Raw genomic sequence first — 22251 nt, 5'->3', positions numbered from 1 at the left:
TACGCTCAGGGGCGAGTCAACCATCTGTCACAATGCTGCCACTTAAGATGCCACCTAGTAGGTGTCTGGGATTTGGGGGGGCAGTTGTATCTAAACGGGAATTTGTCTTGTTGTCAAACTTACCACAATATCTTGCTTTGGAGAAGCCCTTTGGAATAACATTTTACATTAGAGTAGACGATGGAGGGGAAAGAGGCAGAAAGTTTTAGGTTGAGAATTCCAAAACTGGAGGCAAGGCAGCTGAGACACAGGCACTGATGGTGGAACAAAGGAAAGCAGAAGTGGGTAAGAGCCTTGAACTGGAGGTGTGCAGCAATTGCAAGAGTTTTAGGGCTGCAGAAAATTAGAGTGAGGGAGGAATGTGATCGCGAAGGTACTTGCAAACTGCAGTGAGAATATTAACTTGTAGTCCATTATGACATTGCTGGGGAGGGTATAGTTCACTCCAGTGTAATGTACTACCTAGTCAGCTGACCCATAGCAAAATGTTAACGAGGACAGTAGCGTGGAAGACCTAACATGTTGTTGGTGGTGTGGATGAGTTTAAGCTTCTTTGCTGTGTGACTGTTAAATTATCCCATGCTCACTGTCGGTATAATTGTTGTATGATTGCAGCATGTCGTTGTTTGGGCCCAGGCGTTACCGGTGGGAGCTGCAATGAAGAGACTGGACAGTGCATTTGTCGTCAGGGGTTTGAAGGTTTCTACTGTGACCAGTGTGCCCCTGGCTACTTTAACTATCCACTCTGTCAACGTGAGTCAGTTTTCATTTACAACCTGTATAATTTGTTACAGATGGAAGTATACAGAGCATAAATGAACTAAAACCTCCACTGGTTAAGTTTTAGAATTCTCTTCAAACATTAGTAGACCAAAAACATTAAGATAATGTTAAGGAAAACTAAAAATATATACTGCTATCAGCAAACGAATCTACAAGAAAATTGCTGACTTCAATTGACCATAGCTTCCAGTGGGAGATTATATAGGGTAATTGCTAAATATGTTCAGAATAGAATTAATAATTGATATAATTGATTAATAAGTGATTTTTAAGTTTTACAATTCTGCTCTAGTAACTACCTGAGTTTCTAGTTCTGTCACTCCCGACATTTCATCATTTCCAGAGTGTAATAATTATTTAACAGCAACAACTTATACTTAAGTAGCACCTTTAACATTTTGGAACATCCCAAGGTGCTTCACAGGATTATTAAAAAGAGTATGACACTGAGCTGAATGAGGAGACATTAGGTCAGATAACCAAACACTTTGTCAAAAAGGCAGGCTTTAATGAGTGTCTGAGAGAAGGGAGGGGAGATGGAGTGGCAGAGGGAAGCAGTTTGGGGCTATAATAACTAAAAACACAACCACCAACGATAGACCAGTTAAAATCAGGGCTGCACAAGAGACTGGAATTGTATGAGTACAGATATCTTGGAGAGTTGTGGGTTTGGAGGAGATAACAGAAATACAGAGATAGGGACAGAGACAAGGCGGTGGAGGAACATGGTGAAAACACGGATGTAAATCTTAAATTGAGCTGCTTCTTAACCAGGAACTCGTGGAGATCAGGGATGATAGGGAAATAGGTCTTGCTGTAAATTAAGACATGGACTGCAGATGTTTGCATGACCTCCTGTTTATAGACAGAAGGATTTGGCAGGCCGCCCAGCAATGCATCGGAATGACCGAGTCTCAAGGTAATAAGGGAAGGATGAGGGCTTCAGCCGGAGAAGCTGATTGATGGTACAGAAGTAGAAATAGGTGGTCTTAGTGATTGTATAAATGTGAGGTTTGCAGTTTATCTTGGGAGAGCAAGGTTGTGAACAGACTGCCTTAGCTTCAAACTGTAACCAGTAAGAAGGATAGAGTTGGCATTCAGCAGTGGACAATGGGTCATTTTCCCCATTATTTAATTGGAGTAAATTTCATCCGGTACTGGATGTTTGACAAAGATTCTACTAATTTAGTAGCAGGGGATCTGTCAGTCTTACCTTGTATTCAATTACCAACCAAAGTCAAAACCCTAAACAGAGCTTTACTCAACAGATAGACTTAGTCTTATTAAGTACGTCTAAAAGCAGGAGCTGTACTTTCTGGTTTTAAAGTGAATTTTTAATCTGGTGGAATTCACACTGTCTTTTGGAGGCTTACCATGCCTTCCAACACCAGACGTTGGCCAAAATCATTTCAGTGGCTCAATTCATCCTTGACTTTAAATGCAGTAGGTCAATTTTGCTCTGCTCAATAATATTGAGAGTTCAAACAGATGATTGGGAAACTGTCAGATCCCTTACACTTTGTTCCATCTCTCCCTTTCTTCTCTGTAACTGCAGTATTTTTGAATTCCACTTTTTTGGCTGTTGTGTTTGCTTACATAACAACAATTATGGCATTTCAAAGTAATGCATTGTGTGTGAAGCACTTTCAGGCTCTCCTGTGACATGTAGCGGTAAAATGATATATAAATACAACTCCTTTTTTTGAAGTTTGTTTTCTTACCTTATTAACGGGTACTTACATAGAAAGCTCTTTTCCATCAGCTTGGTTTTAAGTTACCTCTGAAAAAGGTTTTTGAGTTTCAATCTGCTGAGAAATATGAACTTCAGTCCCTTTTCTACTTAACTCCCAGATACCAATGCTAGCTAGAAACTGAGGAGAGCAGAGAGAGCTCCCAAGAGGGCAGTTTCAAAGTCTGACTTTATGTCTTTTTCTTTCCTATGTTTTCCTGCAGTGTGTAGCTGCAGCATTGCTGGTAGCTTGCCTGAGGTTTGTGATCACTCTGGCCGTTGCCTGTGCAAGCCCGAATTCGATGGAGCTCGCTGTGACCAATGTGCTACTGGATTCCATTCCTACCCTCGCTGCCATGGTTAGGAATTTTCATGCAATGGATCTTGGCTAAATACTGTATTGACCAAAACACCAACCCCTGATATTCATAGTGAGGGAGTTGGAGGTGGACTTGTAGCAGGGTGGACATCTAGAGGCAAGGGAAGCGTAAAAGTGCTCCCGAATGTAACAGAGGGATAGCTTTACAACAGTAATTCTCTTGTTTCCCTGACAAGGCGGCTCACTGGCCATCTGATGGGAAGGTTAAAGTTATGAGGCCATGCCTGGGAGCGGGAAAGGGAAAGGGAGAGTAGGGGTAGAGTCAAGGCTTGACCTAAGTGGTGGAGGTTGGGGTCAGTACTGGGGGCACTGGATCACGGTAGCAGGAGAAATCATGGGATGGAAGCCAGTCACAGCAGGTGAACGTAGGGGAGCTGAGGGGAGAAGCACATCCTCCTCTTGGCCCACGAATGCTGATAGAAATTGCACTCTCCTGCTGGATCAGGCATTTCTCACCTCCCTTTAGATACTAGTTTGGGCACAGCCTCATTCACAATGTAGCAGTTAACTCGATAACCCTAATTCCCAGACTCATCTCTTCTCCAAACTTCCAACTCTCCGACCTGACAAAACCAAAACACCCCAACCCTCTGACTCCTTCCTGAGCCGCTGTCCCCAATCTGGCCCGACCCAGGCTCCCAGCTGATTGACATATTCTGATTTGCCTCTCTGGACTTGAGCTAACTAAATCCTGCGATGTGATGACTGATCGCTTCTGACACACCCTGACTACCTGCCTCCCCACCTTACTCACCCACGTACACTCCCTACCCACCCGATGCCCTACCAAGCCACCACCTCGACTGCCACCCTGTGTACATGCCCCCTTTTTCTCCTCCCCCCAAGCCTGGCACCTGCCCAGCTTCCACAAAACTCCCTTACCCAGTTATATCATCCACACTCAGTAACACATTGGCAGTGCAGCATTTATAGAGTTTTTCATTCAGTGTTAGTGAATGAACTTACCAGAATGCAACAGCTAAGGCTTTCCTCCCAACAATCCAGTGCTACAAGGAAGGGAATGTCTATTTGACCCAAGGTCCATGTTTTTGAGAAGGCTGACAGGGGTGGTCTCAGCCTGAACTGCAGGGCTCCATTGGGGCAGGGTATAAGTCGAAGCAGAAGCAGTGGTCCAACAGCTTTTGCCATTCCTGGAAGATTTCTGCCCAAATTCCTTTGACCAAAATCCATTGTGTTGCTGTAGCTCAAGTGGCTTTGGACTGACTTGCCTTCTTTTCACCAGCTTGTTCCTGTGATGTTCGTGGGTCAGTGGACAATTTCTGTGGGTCTACAGGCCAGTGCCAGTGTCATCCCAGTTACGCGGGCCCCACGTGCAACCAGTGTGCACCTGGTTTCTATGGATACCCCAGCTGTACAGGTGAGAAACTTAGTTGTTAAATGTTGTTCAGTCCACACCATGTGAACCAAACCTCTTAGCTCAAAAGCAGAACTTCCAAAGCGCCATTTTAGAAATCTAAAACTCATGATTGCATTTTAGGTCTGGTTAGCAGAGTGTGGTAAACGCTGCTAAATGTGAGAGGGGGTATGCAGAACTTTCACGTGACCTTCCTTTGAGGCTCTTGTGGCGTAGTAGTGTCCCTACCTCTTGACCAGGAGACCCGGGTCCAAGTCCCACCTGCTGCAGAGGCGTGTCATAGCCTGTCTAAGCAGGTTGATTTAAAATATCGATGAACTCTATACAGTCAGGGCAGTCAACTCTGGAGGTACAAAAAGAGGGAAAATTCAGCGGAGGGGCAGTCAGGGAGACGTTGAGAGCAGAGTTGGTGGGATGAGGTGGAGGTGCCATTGCAGTTTAATGACCCACTCTGGATCTGAAACGCCCAGAGCTTAGATCCCAAGCTACCATAGAGGCAAGCAGGTAGAAACAATACAGGATAAATCATTCTGCGATATGGGTGGGAACATCAAATTGCAGGACAGGCTCGGAATTTCAGGACAGTTGGTCACCCTGGATAAAGTTCCCAGTGAGGATGATGTGAGACTGGGAAAGCAAACTGAAGATGGTGATATTCTGTACATCTGCCATCGTTGTTCTTCAAGGCAGAAGGTGCTATTGAAGAAGCCTTGGTGAATTGCTATCGCGTCCATCAGTGGTGGAGAGAGTGCATTTTTACGAAGTGGATGGGGTGCTGGCCAAGCAGGCTGTCTTGTCCTGGATGGTGTTGAGCTTCCTGAGTGTTTCTGGAGCCACATTCATCCAGGCAAGTGGGGAGCATTCCATTCGCACTCCTGACTTGAGCCTTGTCGATAGTGGACAGGATTTGAGAAGTCAGGAGGTCAGTTGTCTGTTGCAGCATTCAGTTTCTGACCTGCTCTTATAACCACAGTATTGATGGTGGCTGGCCCAGTTACATTTATGCCCAATGGTGACCCACAGGGTGTTGATGGTGAGGGTTTCAGTGATGTTAATGCCATTGAGGAGATGGTTTGAACTCCTCTAGTTAGAAAGATTAATATATTTTACAAAGTTATAATTTTCCAACAGCTTCTGTAATGGAGGCAGTATTGCCCTGTTCACAGCACAATCTCTGATTCGCATCAGTATTGTGTCTTTCAAATTATAAACCATTGTCACTTTACAAGGAGAGTGGTAAATGAGAAGGGGGATAGTGGGAGAGGGAGAGGGAGAGGTGATGAAAGAGTTGAAGTTAAAGAAGTAGGTTGCAAGGAGAGGAGATAGTGTTAATAAAGCCTAAAGGTACAATAGTATCAGGCCTTGACTGAAGACTCCAATGATGGAGTCTAATGTGCTTGATGAGGTAAACATATCTATAGCACACAGTAGATCAGAATAGGATGAATGAATGGTGCTTGCTGGGGTGTAAGGTCACAGCAAAATGGCAGAGGGCAGATTCTCATCAGAAACATCTAAGAACACATTCCCAATTTGGTAAAACAGTTCTAGAGTGACACTAGCTCAGTTGTAACCAAGGTTAATATTCCTAAACAGCAGGAATACAGTTGTCCATTCTCAGATAAGTACACTTTGTTTCAATTTCTGTTTTATAATGTTGGCTTATTATTTGACAGTGGATATTTCAAACATAGTCCCTTTGTTGCTATGAGAGAGTTTCTTCCTGATGTATTTGGTAACTGACTGTCCTCTATCACAGTCTATGTACTGTAGTACTGAAAGTTGGGTGTCTATATTGTAAAGTGGAGAGAGTTCTCGATCTTCAGCAAGATATAGCACAACGTGCATGAAACAAATTCTTATCATTAACCAGTGGTTTGTTTATTGCAGCTTGCCGCTGTACCTTGGAAGGCTCATATATTAACTCTTGTGACCAAGAAACTGGGGGGTGTAGCTGTCGCCCACGTGTGACAGGGCTGCACTGTGACACATGTGTCGAAGGAGCTTATGGGTTTCCTGATTGTCGAGGTAAAGGCTTTTGTTGCATTCTGCTGCACACTCTATTTCACAGTTGTTTCATTGAAGTAAGGTTTCACTGAAGTAGTAAATTCATAATTAAGAAAGGGGCAATGATGGAATGGAAGATATGAGGAGGCAAGTGGAATGTGAGGCTCTGAGGGCTTGACATTGATCAGTGTAGTTGTGCTGATGTCTCTGTAAATGGGATAACAAGGTGTAGAGCTGGATGAACACAGCAGGCCAAGCAGCAACAGAGGAGCAGGAAATTGCCCATTTCTGAAGAAGGGTCTAGGCCCGAATCGTCCGCCTTCCTGCTCCTCTGACGCTGCTTGGCCTGCTGTGTTCATCCAGCTCTATACCTTGTTATCTCAGATTCTCCAACATCTGCAGTTCCTACTATCTCTGTAAATGGGGACAGGTTTGCCTGTCTACTGTGTTTGTTATACAGAGGTGGCAGGCAAAACATAACCCAGAGTTTCTCCTGCTCTCGCTCTCTCACTTTCTGGCTTGCTCGCTCCCTCGCTTTCTTGTACTCTCTTTCGCTTTCTCGCTGTCTCTCCTGCTTTCTCACTCTCTCTCTTTCCCGCTTGCTCACTCGCTCTCTCTCTCTCTCTCTCACGCTTTCTCGCCAGCCGTCTCTCGCTCTGTCCCTCGCTCTGTCCCTCCGTCTCTCGCTCTCTTTCCCCATTTGCGTGTGCTTGCACTCTCGTTCACGTGCTTGCTTGCTCGCTATCTCTCTTTTTTTCGTGCACGCGCTTGCACTAGAACATAAGAACTAGGAGCAGGAGTAGGCCATCTGGCCCCTCGAGCCTGCCCTGCCATTTAATAAGATCATGGCTGATCTTTTTGAGACTCAGCTCCACTTACCCGCCCACTCACCATAACCCTTAATTCCTTTACTGTTCAAAAATTTATCTAGCCTTGCCTTAAAAACATTCAGCGAGGTAGCTTCAACTGCTTCACTGGGCAGGGAATTCCACAGATTCACAACCCTTTGGGTGAAGAAGTTCCTCCTGACCTCAGTCCTACATCTGCTTCCCTTTATTTTGAGGCGATGCCCTCTAGTCCTAGTTTCACCTGCTAGCGGAAACAACCTCCCTGCCTCCACCTTATCTATTCCCTTCATAATCTTATATGTTTCTATAAGATCTCCCCTCATTCTTCTGAATTCCAATGAGTATAATCCCAGTCTACTCGGTCTCTCCTCATAATCCAACCCTCTCAACTCTGGAATCAACCGAGTGAATCTCCTCTGCACCCCCTCCAGTGCTAGTATATCTCTTCTCAAGTAAGGAGACCAAAACTGCACACAGTACTCCAAGTGTGGCCTCACCAGGACCCTATACAGCTGCAGCATAGCCTCCCTGTTTTTAACCTGCATCCTTCTAGCAATGGCAGACAAAATTCCATTTGCCTTTTTAATTACTTGCTGCACCTGCAATCCTACTGTCCCTTATCCTCTCGCACTGTCACGCTCTCCCTCCTTACCCACCAACATCATATGGAAATGTGGTGGTAGGTTTCTTTAGTGAAATGCCAGCTGCTGGAATAAAGTCTGTAGGTACAGTAGATGCATTACTCATTTGAGATGTCAGGGAGTTTGATCTTCTATACACTTGTTTTTAATGTGATTTGTCTTCTGAACTCTCTGGCGTGGAAGTCAAATATGGATTCTGTCAGTCATTACAGAACATTCACTGAGTTATCCCCAAGGAGGTGAAGACAAAATCCATTCCAATGCTCATGGGTTTTGGGAACATTCAGCCCAGCTCCATCATTTTAAAGGCCAAAAGAACTGCTGATGCTGTAAATCAGAAACACAAACAGAAATTGCTGTAAAAGCTCAGCGGGTCTGGCAGCACCTGTGGAGAGAAATCAGAGTTAACATTTAAGGTCGAGTGACCCTTCCTCAGAATGAGGAAGACCCTTCGTTTGAAGGGTTAACTCTGATTTCTCTCCATAGATGCTGCCGGACCTGCTGAGCTTTTACAGCAATTTCTGTCTTAGCTCCATCATTTTGTTGGCCATGCCAATTCTTTGTCTTAAATCTTGATTTTGTGCCCTCTCAAATTTTGCAGCTATGTATCTAAATACCTAATACAGTGGAAACCTATGCTGCATTGACACAATTGTAGGGGTTGTAGTAGACACTGAAGCAGTGACTTTATTCAGCAATGTGGGACATGCCTGTTGTGTCTGCCCAGTATACTAGCCACTGGTGGGTTGGGGGTCACACCATGAGATATTTGGGAGTTATCCTTTCTGGATGAGTTGGAACGCAGTTTGGCCGCTTGATAGACAAGCTACATGGAATGACAACTTATACAAAGAAGTGATTAAGGTGTTTATGAGGAAAATTAAGGTTTTACTTGAAAAATGTGAGAGGGCATAAAATTAAGGTTTAAGCAAAGGAACTGGCATGGCTGACTAAATGATGGAGCTGGACTAAAGGTTCCCAAAACCCATGATATGTGGAATGGATTTTGTCTTCACTTCCCGGGCAATAATTTGGTGAATTGATTCTGTCAGCTCTTACGGAACAAATTCGACTTCAATGCCAAGGTGCTCAAAAGAATGAAATTCTGAAGGGTTTGATAATAGGCAGGCAATCCACCCTGCCGCAGGTGCTGAGGACCAGTGCCCACACTATTGTGATATTAAAGTGAAGAATGTTAAGCAAACTTTATATAGAGAAGAAACCACTTCTACATTGAAATGTTCTGTGACGGCCTTCCTCCATTCCAGTTGCTTTTGCAGTAAACTCCATGAGGTGCTCACTTCATGGCTGTCAAAACACTTAAGGGCTCAGCAGATTTTAGAAGGCTGGAACATTACTGGCGCAGATAGAAACTATTTGGCCAGTCATATCTTGCCAGCTACAAATAGTTTTGATTGAAGCTCACAGTTTGAAATGTTAGCTTTTTATTGCTACCTTCAAAGATACTGCAAAGATCGCATGAGCTTTTCCCAGCAATTTGTTTTTAATCAGATTTCCAGCTCTTGCTCAGTAGCAGTGTACTTTAACGTGTTCGTGTGATCTGTGAAGGTTTCTGCATCTACTATCAGGCAGTGTGTTCCAGATATCCACAAGGGTCTAAACATTTCTCAATTCCACCCCCTGCCGATTCTTTTTGTTCTGTGTTTCAAATATTGTTGTTGTAACTCTTCATTCACAGCACCATCTGTTTTCCTTTGCAAAGTAATTATAAGTTCTTATCGTTGTTATCGTTTAATTATATACAGACAGATCTAACTTGCATCATTCACATATAATCAACATAGAAAGAAAGCAAGGAGCTTGTCTTTATAAAGCACTTGGCACATCCACTAAGTGATTCGTAGTCAACAAAGTGTAAATACTGTTATTAGGTAGACAAATTTGCTGGTAAATTAATGCATTTTCATGGTCTAATGCTGTCCTTCACTTTTTATTTATACGTAGTGACTTCCTGTGACCCAGCTGGCTCTACATCTCTCTCCTCTGACATTGTAAGTAATATACATTTGTTACACGTTAAACATTGGAATTATTTTCTGTTTTGTAAACAGGATTGTAGTTCTCACAAATGTTTTGTTTGCTTGCTTTTATAGCTGGCATTTCCTGAAGCATAATAAAATTGTATATCTTTCTTTTCAAACATCATTTACATTGTTTTATTATACTTTGCACAAGTTAGTATGGGTGGGAAGGGGAGAGAGAAAGAGGGTGTGTGTGTGAATTTGTTCTTAACTCCAGAAACCACAAACCAGTAAAATGGTAAGATATGCATTATTGGTTTATTATTTGTTGTGCAATATTATCTGCAATTTAAATAATTTTGTGGGGTACTTTAGCACCTGCCAAGGACATTATCATTAATTGGGATGAAGGCCAATGATGAAGAAACCTCAATGTCTGCTACTGCTGTATAGCCCATTTGCTCTGGCTTGTCTGTGAAGCTTAAATGTAAACCAAAATATTTTTCTGTATTGAGATAATGTAACTGCCCACATGCAGATATCCTTAGCCAGCAAGATGGGCCCAATCCTGTTTTCTATATCCTTAGGGACACCAGTTGTACCCAAACATTGATATAGAAAAGCTCTGAGCTAATGTTTCATAGTAATCATTATTTAACACTGTCTTCCAAATGGGATTAGGTGGTTCTTTTTGAATTTTAAGGGCTTAAATGGAACTGACTTCATGTGGCATATTACATAGATGCTTCCTCCCCAGTTTTGAAGGATCAGTCTGTCTCAGACATTGTCAATTGCAACTTTGCCCCTTGCTAACAAGCTGTTGCTTGTCTTGCAGAGCTGAAGCATTTCAGTAATTTGTGGAAAATGTCCAATGATATTGTCATGCACTTCCAGGTTTTCCCTGGAAATCACTATGACATTCCCAAGACAACTGTTTTGTCGCAGTGGTTTTCATCTATAAGTAAGTGTTAACGTCTCATGTCAAAGATGGACAAAGAAGTGTGACAACTATTTAGAATTCATTATCCATCACGGCCAAAAACACCCGACATATCTTGAGATTTAGTCCATGAGTAGCATTTGTAATCCATTTTGAATGAAGGAAAAGGGTCCCACAGTCATTGAAGCATTTGAAATAGCGGAAAATCAGAAACTCACTGGCAATGCCGCATTGGCCTTACGTGCAGTTAATCCAGTGGCACACTTCCAGTGAGTGAGCGTGGGTACGGAAATGCTGCAAAGTTTAAAGAAAACTGTTACTCAAACACAAATTTTACCGATAGTTCTTGAGTGTGGTAGAAATGATCAGAGATATTTGTGCATCTTGTTCAAACAGGAATCCTGTCAATGTCGGGAAAATGTTGAAGGTTCAGCATGCGATAAGTGCAAGCCTCTTTATTGGAATCTTTCAATAGAAAACCCATGGGGATGTACCAGTAAGAAATTACTTCATATGTCTTGCTTAATACAAGTGGCCTCTTTTCCAATTACTTTTGTTGATTTTGTTGATTTACTGTTCTAATTTACTTTCTCATGCACAGAACCTAATGTATGCCATGATTAAATATATTCTTGCAGAATAGTAGTCGTCAGTCACTAACTGTCTTTTTTAAATATATCACTTTTCAGGTTGTCAGTGCCATATTGAAGGTACATTAAGTGGTGTTGCAGAGTGCCAGCAGGTTAGTCAAAGAAATTTGCAGTTCAACAACTTTTCTTTGCAAATCACCGAACCGCTAAATAAGTTACCAGGGACTGCGAGACTCCAACCCCTCTCTCTCTCCCCACCATGAATCCACCTATTTGTTGATGGGATGTAGATTTCACTGACAAGGCCACCATTTATTGTCCAACCCTAATTGCCCGGAGGGCAGCTAACAGTCAACCACATTGGTTTTTAATAATGATTGACCAATGGTTACACGGTCACCAAAAGACTAAGGTTGTTTTATTGACTCCAAATTTCACAACCTGCCATGGTGGGATTTGAACCCATGTCTTAAGAACATTAACTGGGTTCTGGATTACTAGTCCAGTGATAATACCATAATGCCATCATCTCTTCTCAAAACTGGCAAATTTGCAGAATCGTCTACCTCCCTAGGCTCAATTCAAGCCATTTTCAGACTTAAACTCTAATGAGTCCTTCGGTGTGACCCCAAAGATTTGGAATGCTTTCATTCCTGTGGTCTTTAAGCAGTTATTCTTGACTATATAAATGTCACTGGCAAAGCCGACATTCATTGCCAATTGCTGGTTGTATTTGAGAAGGTGCTGTGGGCAGTCTTGTCAATCACTGCAGGCCTGTGGTCTAAGTACACACTTGGTGCTTCTTGTAGTCAACTGAATGCCTTGCTAAGTCACTTGAGAAGCCAATTAATGGTGAAGCACATTGCTTAGAGTCTGCAGTCACACATAGACCAAATCAGATAACAACAGCAGAATTCTTCCATGGAAGGCTCTTTTCTCCCCCCACCACAACAATCCAGTATTTTCATGATTATTGTTAAAAGGAACAGCATTTAATTCCAGATTTGTTAATTAATTTAAAATAAGTTTCTCTGAGTGAGGTGGTGAGATCTGAACGTGTGCCCCCTTGAGCATTTGTCCAATCAAGTGTTATGGGGAGAAGGCAGCAGAATGGGATTGAGAAACATATGAACCGTGATCGAATAGCAGAGCAGACCCAGTGGGCTGAATGGCTGATTCTGCTCCTATATCCTATGATCTGTTACCACAATGCTCCCATCTTCCCGCAAAGAATTCAGAAGTATGGTACTGTTCCAGTAACGGTGATAAGAACCTCCGGACCTTCCCAAAAAAAAATCCTCTATCTGTGAGCTTCCTGATAAAGGCATTAATCGTCATTTCCTTAAGTCTTGGTGCCTTTGCAACCCTCAGAAGCACTCGGGCCAGATGCTGAGAATTCCATAGTGTCCGTAGATGGAAAAACTGGTCTGAAATTCCAAGGAACGCTTCAGATAGGCCCCCATGATCCATGCAGGGCAGTGAAAATAGGAAGAAGATTCACCTTGTGCCTTTCCTGTTACCGCATCTTCCTTTTGGGGCACATATAGGGCTGAATCCCAGTGCAACCAGGTTGGTCCATTTTCTGGCATCCACAGCAAAAAATTATCCAATTCCAGCAAACTCCCACGAATTGGAGTTTTACGACCAGATTTAAAACCAACAAGCAAAAACTAGATAAAGTTGTCTTATCCATCTTCATGGTGATACTAGGCTGTATAATTAAATACAAAGAGAGGTTGATAAATCCAGTCAAAGCCAAGGTTATGAGGTTGCAGAAGGCAGTCATAAAATCAAAGACATAGCAGATAAATATTTCAACCACAAGCCTAAATGTTGGGCCTTTACAAATTCGGCATGAAGGTTTTATGTGAGGGTCTCGTTCACAAGTACCTTACACCTTCTTCCCATTCCCTTCATAGTGTATACTTTGAAAAGAAGTCTATTTTTGCATCATCTGTGGACTTGACATTAACGTGTGGAAGTGTATTATGTATGATTGTTCACCAAAATCTGGGAGGCTTTTTTTTTTGTTTCAGACGGTCTCTGTAATGCTGCTGCTTCTTTGCTTTCTAGAGTGATGGCCAATGTTTCTGTAAGCCGAATGTCTGCACTCACCATTGTACAACTTGTAAAGCAGGGTACTATAACCTCAACCGTGGGAATTATTTTGGCTGTCAAGGTAAGTTACCTGTTGCCCAGCTTGTGACAGCTTTACATTTATACAGCGCTGAACGAGCACCAAGAATTGCAAGCCAGAGTCTGAGGTGCATGACCTTTTTTTTTCACTTTTTATTTGGTTATGACAGACTGGGGTCTCTTGCCTGTGGTTTCTGTTGACCTTCTGAAGCTCCAGTAATAAAGCTCTAAATAAACTTTGGCAGCTGCGAAGATTGGTTTGTTTGGATTTCGAAGTGAGTTATTACCTGACAGATAAAAGGATTAAAAAAGACAGCTTGTGTTGATGGAAAAGACAGCATGGAGCAACTGACAGTGCTAAGCTGCTGCACTATGCATCTTCAGTCAGCTCGGTAGGATAGGCATCGTGGTCAAGCACTATCTCTTCACAATTCAGCTACCCTCATGAATTTAAGGAAATCTCCCAAATAGTAACTGGGCAAGCCCTTCTGATTTCCCCCACGTTCTATATTTCTAGTTCATTGAGAAACTGCATGTCCATCAGTGTCAAATTACGTCACATTATGAGGTCCATTCACCACCTCTTGCTTGATAGGCTAGGCAGATGTACACTTTACTCAACTTTATCCAAATATGTGGATGCAGGCCATATTACATTTCCCGCTTGCACCCAAAAGTTTTGAGAGAGAGAAAGAAGTGGGAGAAGGAACTACTTTGTCACTGAAGTTCTGTGAGCTCTGCGATGGGAATGACCAATGTCTTTGAAACTGCTGCCAGAAGATGCCAAATAAAATAGTAGTCACAAAGTAGCCTTTGCCAATTCCTGTTTCACTTGTCACAAAGACATCCAGAAAAAGCCTGCTTAGCTCCAGTATTTTGAAAAAGGGGTATTTATTTTGGACACCCTTCAAAATGGATGCCCATCTTACTGTGGGGAAGAAAAGCAAATCAAGAAGTCTGGCTATTGGCTCTCCTGCATTATCAACATGTCTGCAGTTTCTTCTGCCTATTGCAGGTTTGAGTACTTTATGATGACTTCGAGAAAACCAAAGCCACATTAAGAGGGCAGATTCCCCCAGGTTTTTCACACAGGTTCTGAGGATTCACAATAGTGTACTTGAGTAGACTTTCAGTTGCTATGGTTTTGAAGTAGGTGGGTGAAATTTCTCAACATCCTTCAGTTCTGTGATAAGTAACTCCTTAAATTTCATCTCAACGTGCCAGCCGTTATTTCCCTTCTCCATTCTGCTCCTCAGCAGACATCACTCGATCATATCTAGTGGGGGGGGGGGGGAAGAAGTTGCCTACAACATATCTTGAGTGTCTCCAATCGATAATTTACTTTAACTGAATAATCCAAAATTCTAGAGCCCCGGTTTTTTGTGGTAAATTTGCTTACGACCCTCTTTGTATGTGTTGCCAACTTTTGAACACCAAAACGTGATCTATTCTGACTAACACATCTTGTGACAGTCACATTCAGTATTCTATAACTTCATTAAACCTGGGAAAGTAGAAGAGATGGGAGCTAAAACTTTGTAACAGGTACCATTATAAAAGATAGACTTGAAATTGTGATTGTCAGACATGCTTGTCAACAAGCATTCTGTTTTGTTTCTGAGTATCAATTTCAAGCTTTGCAAACGTAAGCATCTTAATTGTTTTTGTGCCTGTAGGCTGTCAGTGTGATATAGGAGGCTCCGTGGGTAGTGCATGTGCTGACCGTTCAGGAAGTTGTCAATGCAGACAGAACATCGAAGGACGTACATGCAACCAGTAAGAACCAGAACCGTAGCTGCTATGTTCCAATGGCTGTCTAACCATCTCCTTTTGATGTTGAATTACAATTTATGTTTTAATGGTAAATTATTGGATGCATGTTTTAACTGGAGCTTCTACCAGATACTCTGCACGCTGGTGTTGCTTATAATCATCACTCAATCTGTGAGCCAGTTGTCTTCACATCTTGTCAAATGAATAATGCCACAAAGACAATTTAACTACATCTCAATCTTGGTAACATACTGCCACAATTTATTAATGAGGTATTTTCTTTTACTATTTGTGTTTATGTTCACTCCCCTCTTTCACTGGAAGTGATGATGTTCTATTTGAGCCCTACGATGCATTAATTCATGTTCTTAAAGCTATTCTGCAAATTACTATTAATAATCAACATGGAATAAGTGCTGTGCAATATCTAATGTCTTGAACCCCTTGATCTGATCAATCACACAGGAAAGGGTAAGATGAGGTCACAGAAAATTTGGATTGCAAGAAACAAAGATTTGCTCTTGTATTTGATTTTTCATAATGACTAATCACCTTCCAGTGCTTTAGAGCTAATCAGATACTTTTTAAAATATGGACACTGTTGTAGGAAGGACAGCACCAATTGTACACCGCAAGCTCCCATAAACAGTAGTGTAATTTTTGCTAGATGATTTTTATTTTATTTGGGATATTGATTGAGGGACTGATCATCCAGAAATGAGGATACTTCCCCTCTGCTTCAAATAGTGTCCTAAAATCCATGACCTGAGAGGGTAGATGGACCCTTTATTTAAGTTTTCATCTGAAAGCTGGCACCTCCAACCATGCAGCCCCCACCCACCCCCATTACTGTACAAGAGAGTCAGTATTTTTCACAGCCACAAATCCCCTTTGTGTTAAAAATCTTGATTTACACCACCTACCAACATTTATAAACTCCAGGAAATACAGCCTGCCCTCATCATTTAGCCCCTACGTTCAAAAGCCTTTGTGGTATTCTTGTTCTGGGATGTGTTCTATTCTGCAATCATTGCCTTTTTTAAATCAAATTGTTTATTGGTCTGTCCCTTCAAGTGGAGTTTGGGAGCCCACCTTGATGTATTTATCTTCACATTTGATTTTTTTCTCCATTTGTTGGCTTTTCAAACATTTAAAAATTGTTTTTCCAATTTTCCCCTTAAAATACAGGCTGATGCTGTAGGAAAAGTAGGCCTTAAAAAGAGGGAAAAGTGGAAACAAATAGCCAGAAGTAGGAAAATCTTTTAACCTTGGAGGTGGCACGGTGGCTCAGTGGTTAGCACTGCTGCCTCACAGCGCCAAGGACTCAGGTTCGATTCCACCCTCAAGCGGCTGTCTGTGTACAGTTTGCACATTCTCCCCATCTATACGTGGGTTTCCTCCCACAGTCCAAAGATGTGCAGGTTAGGTGGATTGGCCATGGAAAAATGTCCAGAGGTGTGCAGGCTAGATGGATTAGCTATGGGAAATGCACGGTAACAAGGAATAGGGTAGGATGATCTTCAGAGGGTAGGTGCAACTCAATAGGCTGAATGGCCTGCTTCCACACTGTAGGGATTCTATGATTCTAATTCTTCAGTAACCTAGATCTGAGACAATGTCAGTAACAGGTTTTCAGTTCAGACTGTCTTGATGCATTCTGTTTTCAGAGCAAGGCCTGATCATTACTTCCCTGATCTGCATCATCTGGGGTTTGAGATTGAGGATGGTACGACCCCTGATGGGAGGGCCGTTCGTTTTGGCTTTAATCCACTTGAGTTTGAAAACTTTAGCTGGCGGGGGTATGCGCAGATGTCTCCAATTCAGGTAAATGAGAAGAATTTAGACTTGATTGAGCAGTTAGCACTTGGATTAGGATGCTACTGTTTTTCACTAGCTGCCATCTTCTAAGTTTCATGTCTCTTTTGTTCATTGAGAATGTTTACCATTTCAAAAGCGGTTTTCGATGGGGTAAGAAACTGTGCATGTTTTCATTCATATCTTTTGAAACTCTCTACCACCCACTATAACAGAGATTTGACATAGAGCAATTTACGTTAAAACACTGGGGAGTGGTTGAAAACATGATTATCCCATGAGTCACTTTAAAATCGATTTTGGAATCTCTGAATCACCCAGTGGGCAAAGGAATACTTGATGTTGATGCTGTTTTATTTTTGGAAGGTAGAAGGTCAATTTCATCACTCAGCACTGACACACCTTGTCTAAATGAGCAAAAAGGAAATGAAAAAAAATGCAAGTCATTAGAAAAATTCTTGGTACAAGTGAGAGACAAAAACATTTTGTGTTAACTTAGCTATTAGTTCTGAGTTGCTGTCCAGACCTTCAGTCTTAAATCTCTGAGCTGTTGTGTCTTGTCATAATCCTTTACTACTATAAATAGGAAAAACAATGGGGACAAGAGTTTGGCCTATAATATTATTCCTTTGTCTATTTTATTGTATTTGTGAAACATCACTTGAATGATAAGATATTTCTATGCTGTAATATTTAAATATTAATGTTATTCAAGATTTATTCTGAACGAGATTTTTGAGGAAGAACATTTATGCTATAAGTTCTTTGAACATGTATCAAATGTGTTGATGTGTGTCCATTTACGTTTGTTATTTTTGCTTAAGATGTGCTAAATTAATCTGCCCTAGAGGCTACTTCACAATGTGATATTGATGCAGAATTGGAATTTAATTTTTTTTTTAAACTTGTTTTATTAACGGCATGCTTTGTGTACTTTGGGCTGCTGGCTTGTAGAATTTTTGCTTGCTGAGGTGGTGGATTTAAGTATCATGCTTCCCATCCGCTTCTCTTCCTCACCAGCCTAAGGTAGTTGTGACTGTCAATGTGACTTCTCCTGACCTGTTTCGCATTGTCTTCCGCTATGTGAACCGCGGATCTACTGATGTGAAAGGAATGGTCATGGTCAGCGAAATAAGTCTTGAATGTGGGAACTGTAAGTGGCTTTTAGACCTATCTTTACATTACATATCCTTGCTTATGATTCACCCCTTTCTGCAAGTCTCATGATTTGCTCCAGTATACAGTTGGCATTGCTTGTAGGTGTGAATGAGGCTAACATGCTTTGCAGCTGGATTTGTTTCCCACAACTAAAGGGAGATTTTGCATCTATCATATTAAATCTCCTTTGCTAATTGTAGTCCTAGTCACACCTATGTGCCATTGTCAAATTCCTTTTCATTTTTACAGAATAGAGTCAAAATAATGATGCATGTGATGGATTCGGAGCTTTATTTGTTTCGTTTCATCTTGAGGTATATTAATGCAGGATCTGCCACTGTGTTTGGCAAAGTTACAGCTTATCAGGGACAAAGACCAGGTAAGGTTTAAACCCCATGTGTATAAGCCTCTACAAGGTGGTGGTTAAAGTGAGTGCAGTGCAGTGAAACCAATCCTGTTGCTCAAAGTAATCAGCAAATAAAAGCTCAACTGTGCTGTGAACTATGTAGCTAATTTATTAGGCAATACTGAATTCTGTCACAACAGACAAACCTGTTGGAATCTCCTGTCTCCAAACACACAGACTGCTGCCAGATTCTCTGTAATCCTCTTCCCTCCCCTCCATTTGTAGATGTTGTACCAGACATTCCTTTTGCACCATATTTAGGGTCTAAAAAGCTGATATTGGAACCTTCTTTTATTCTCCTATTTATCCTCCACCTCCCACTCAACTGGCAATTTGGAAGATACGGATACCAAATCGACCTGTCCATAGCTTCATGACCAATTTGCAAAAGTGCAACATTAAAACCAAAATCCCATTTGTGCTAATTAACCTCTGATTTCACGGTGGGATTGGGAGGATGGTGCTGCTGAAGGGCCAGCACTCAATTAACACAGGTTGCAATAGTCAGTGTGTCACAATTGTGAGCATTTCCTTTGCTGTTAATAAAAATCTGCACGGATTTGTACCTCTGACTTTATGTTATTACATATAACAATAATAATTAACAATTTAGTATCAAATGCTAAAGCTCTTGAGTAGGAATTTGTGAACCTTCCTAATGAATTAACATTGTTGAGAAACAGTACAATAGGGCTCATTTTGTTGAGTTCGAGCTGTGCATGAGATTTCCTAATGGGAACACAGCCTTGGAATGGGAGCTGCTGATGCTTCGTCTGGTCTCTTTTAAAAGATTAAAATCTTAAAAACTGCCCTGAGAACTAGCGGTAAAGAATTTTCTGAAAGTGGGAACTCTTGTTTGAAGCTTTATAGCGTCTTTAGTGATTCACCTGATTTGGTCCAACATAGCCTGGATATTCCTGGGTATTTACCCCAAAAGGCAGTTTGTGTGTGCAAACCATGCACAGACCTACATGTCGGGATTGTGGTTGTTTGTAATCTGCTGTCGATCCCTGTGTACAAAAGGCATTGCTACCAATTGACTGGAAATCTCAACACAAAGTGACTTCACGGTGGGATCATCTTGGTGCCAGATGAATTGAATGGAATTAGTATTATTATTACATGCACTCACGTGAGTACAGTGAAAAGCTTATATATAAAATTGCCACTTGTGGTGCCATCTTATGTACAAAGTTACTTCAGTACAGAATGTTTGGGTCAGACCCACAAAGGAAACTCCAATCCTGTACATTTGCAGTTGGGCTTGCAATTACGAGCATCACACTCTGATTTACACCTGTCAAGTCAGACTAGCTAAGGACATTATTGCTGCAAAATGAGTTAGCTCAATGTAGTTTTGGATTGGAGCCTAGGGTTGGATAGTTTATCTGTGTTATCTTGAATTCTAGTGTTTTAGATTATGGTGGAAATGCAGGTTTGAAACTGATTTGCACTTCCCATATAATAATGTAATGAACAAAATAAAATGTCAAACTATGTCCTGGCTGGTATCCCATCCTTTAGGTTGTGTGGTCTATAATCTGCTGTCTGTGCCCCAGTAGGCGCCCCTTACCCATCAGCCCTGTGCTCACTGACTGTCATTGGCTCCCAATATCTCAAATTTGAATGCGCATTCTCAAGTTTAAGTTTTTCATCAAGTCTCTGATACGTTCTGATTGATATGTTTGATTCCAACCTCCAGCTTTCTGCTTATGGACTCTGGTCCACTTTATCAAAGTTTTGGTCACCCCTCCTAATATCACTTGTTTAAATTTAACATTTGTTTCATTTTGTTACATTTCTATGAAGTACCTTGAAACGTACCTTCTACATTTAAGGTCATTACAGAAATGTGTTATTACTGTTTGATGCTGTATAATAATGTACATAGGAAGATGTCCTGATTTTACCATAAATATTTTACTAAAACGCCTCGATATTATATCCAATTCTGGATATTAGGGTAAATGCAAAATATTCAACTTTAGGTGCAGTGCAAAGAAGAGCTTTTAATTATTGATCCTAGTATTTAAACACTCCATTATCTTGCAAAGAAGTGTTTGAGACTTATGTCAGCATTACAAGCAAGGTAAATTTGAAACATTACTTTAAGTTATGACAACAGGAGATGGACGTATGGGTTCAAACTAGTAAAAGAAAAATGTAGCATTGACATCAGGAAGTCCTCTTCACAGGATGAATGAGCAACAGATACAGAGGACTTTGAGATAGCATAATGAGGGTAATAATCTGAGAGGCTTGTAGATGATATGGTGTGATGGCCAAAATGGTTTCCCTTATCTGTAGCTGTATGATGTAGGAACCAAAACAAATAGCTAACAGTACTGTAACGTAATGCATCACACCAAACATGAAAGAACACAGGAGCTTCCAACAACCATGTCCTTGCTAAACTCAGCAGCTGTGCAGTTCAACTGTTGTAAAAGCTCCCCATGGTTATACCAGCCTTTTGTTATATAAAATTATTACTCCAGCCTTGTCCCACTTGTAGTGAATGATATTTCTGTATATAATGGAAAATAACGTTACATTTTGTGTCTTGGTGTCCAGGTTCTGAACAGACAAAGCAGATCATTTTTGCCCCCAGCACGGAGCCAACTTTTGTTACCGTGCCACAGAATACATTTGTGGAACCATTTGTGCTTAATCCTGGGGCATGGTCTGTGGTCATCGAAGTAGAGGGAATCCTCTTGGTAAGAATCATTTGCGCTGAGCTTCACATATAGGAACAGACACTGTGGGATACGCTGCTGAATGACTTTGGGAAAATAACGGGTAGTGACTGGTGCACGTGGTTAGATTTTCATCATGTACTTCTTGATGTTAACAAGTAATTTTGCTACTCTACAGTGCACACTATTCAATCCATATTAATTCAGTAAATATTTTCGGCAGTTGTGTAATTCTGGAAAATCAAAGGAAAATATTCTGATATGGGGATAACAAGAGACAATAGCATTGAGGTGGATGATCTTGACGTAGTGCAAGCCCAAGGAACTGAGGGACCTACACTTGCTGCTATGTTCCTACCACTTGGAATACAGTGAGAAGATTGGGGCACCACACTTTAGGAAAGATATATTGGGGTTGGAGGGAGTACTGTGTAGGTTTACGAGAATGATACCTAGGCTTCACAGAACAATTTTATGAGGAGCGATTATATAAATTAGGCCAGATTTCTCCAGAATTTAGAAGTTTAAGGGGAAATCTGATTGAAGTCTTCAAGATATTAGCAGGGAAAAAAAAAACAGGGTAGATAAAGACAAACTATTTCCACTGGTTGGGAAATAGAGCTAGGGGACATAGTCTGAGAATTAGGGTCAGAACATGCAGGAGCAACGTTAGGAAGCACTTCTACGCACAAACAGTGATAGAGGCTTGGAACTCTTCCACAAATGGCAGCCGGTGCAGGATCAGTTGTTAATTTTAAACCTGAGATAGATAAATTTTGTTCAACAAAAGTATTCAGGATTATGGGTCAAAGATCGGGATATATGGAATTAGAGCACAGAGCAGCCCTGTTCTCATTAAAAGGCAGAAAGGCTGGAGGGACTGAATGGCCAATCCTTCTCCTATGTCTTGTAGGTTTGTATTTTGTCCATGGATTCTGAGTTCATGATGATCATTTAAGGAATCCTTTACTAGGCAAATTAGTGATAGTCAAACCT

At 41.5% G+C, this 22251-nt stretch overlaps 1 protein-coding gene across 1 annotated transcript in view; it reads left to right on the top strand.

Annotated features, from left to right (window-relative positions):
• lama5 (laminin, alpha 5) overlaps positions 1-22251 on the top strand; it is a 203816-nt gene that overhangs the window by 76663 nt on the left and 104902 nt on the right. Inside the window, exons 12-23 of the mRNA XM_048608550.1 lie at positions 616-753; positions 2737-2871; positions 4135-4269; positions 6157-6294; positions 9728-9774; positions 11081-11180; positions 11374-11426; positions 13348-13453; positions 15087-15186; positions 16851-17007; positions 18019-18151; positions 21134-21276. Coding sequence (XP_048464507.1) covers positions 616-753; positions 2737-2871; positions 4135-4269; positions 6157-6294; positions 9728-9774; positions 11081-11180; positions 11374-11426; positions 13348-13453; positions 15087-15186; positions 16851-17007; positions 18019-18151; positions 21134-21276 — 1385 coding nt within the window. The remainder of the gene's footprint in view (positions 1-615; positions 754-2736; positions 2872-4134; positions 4270-6156; positions 6295-9727; positions 9775-11080; positions 11181-11373; positions 11427-13347; positions 13454-15086; positions 15187-16850; positions 17008-18018; positions 18152-21133; positions 21277-22251) is intronic.

The sequence above is a fragment of the Rhincodon typus genome, chromosome 19 (genome assembly GCF_021869965.1).
Source record: "Rhincodon typus isolate 14 chromosome 19, sRhiTyp1.1, whole genome shotgun sequence".
In the NCBI taxonomy this organism is placed as follows: Eukaryota; Metazoa; Chordata; class Chondrichthyes; order Orectolobiformes; family Rhincodontidae; genus Rhincodon; species Rhincodon typus.
The sequence above is the reverse complement of the archived record's forward strand: the minus strand, read 5'-3'. Positions and strand labels throughout refer to the sequence as shown.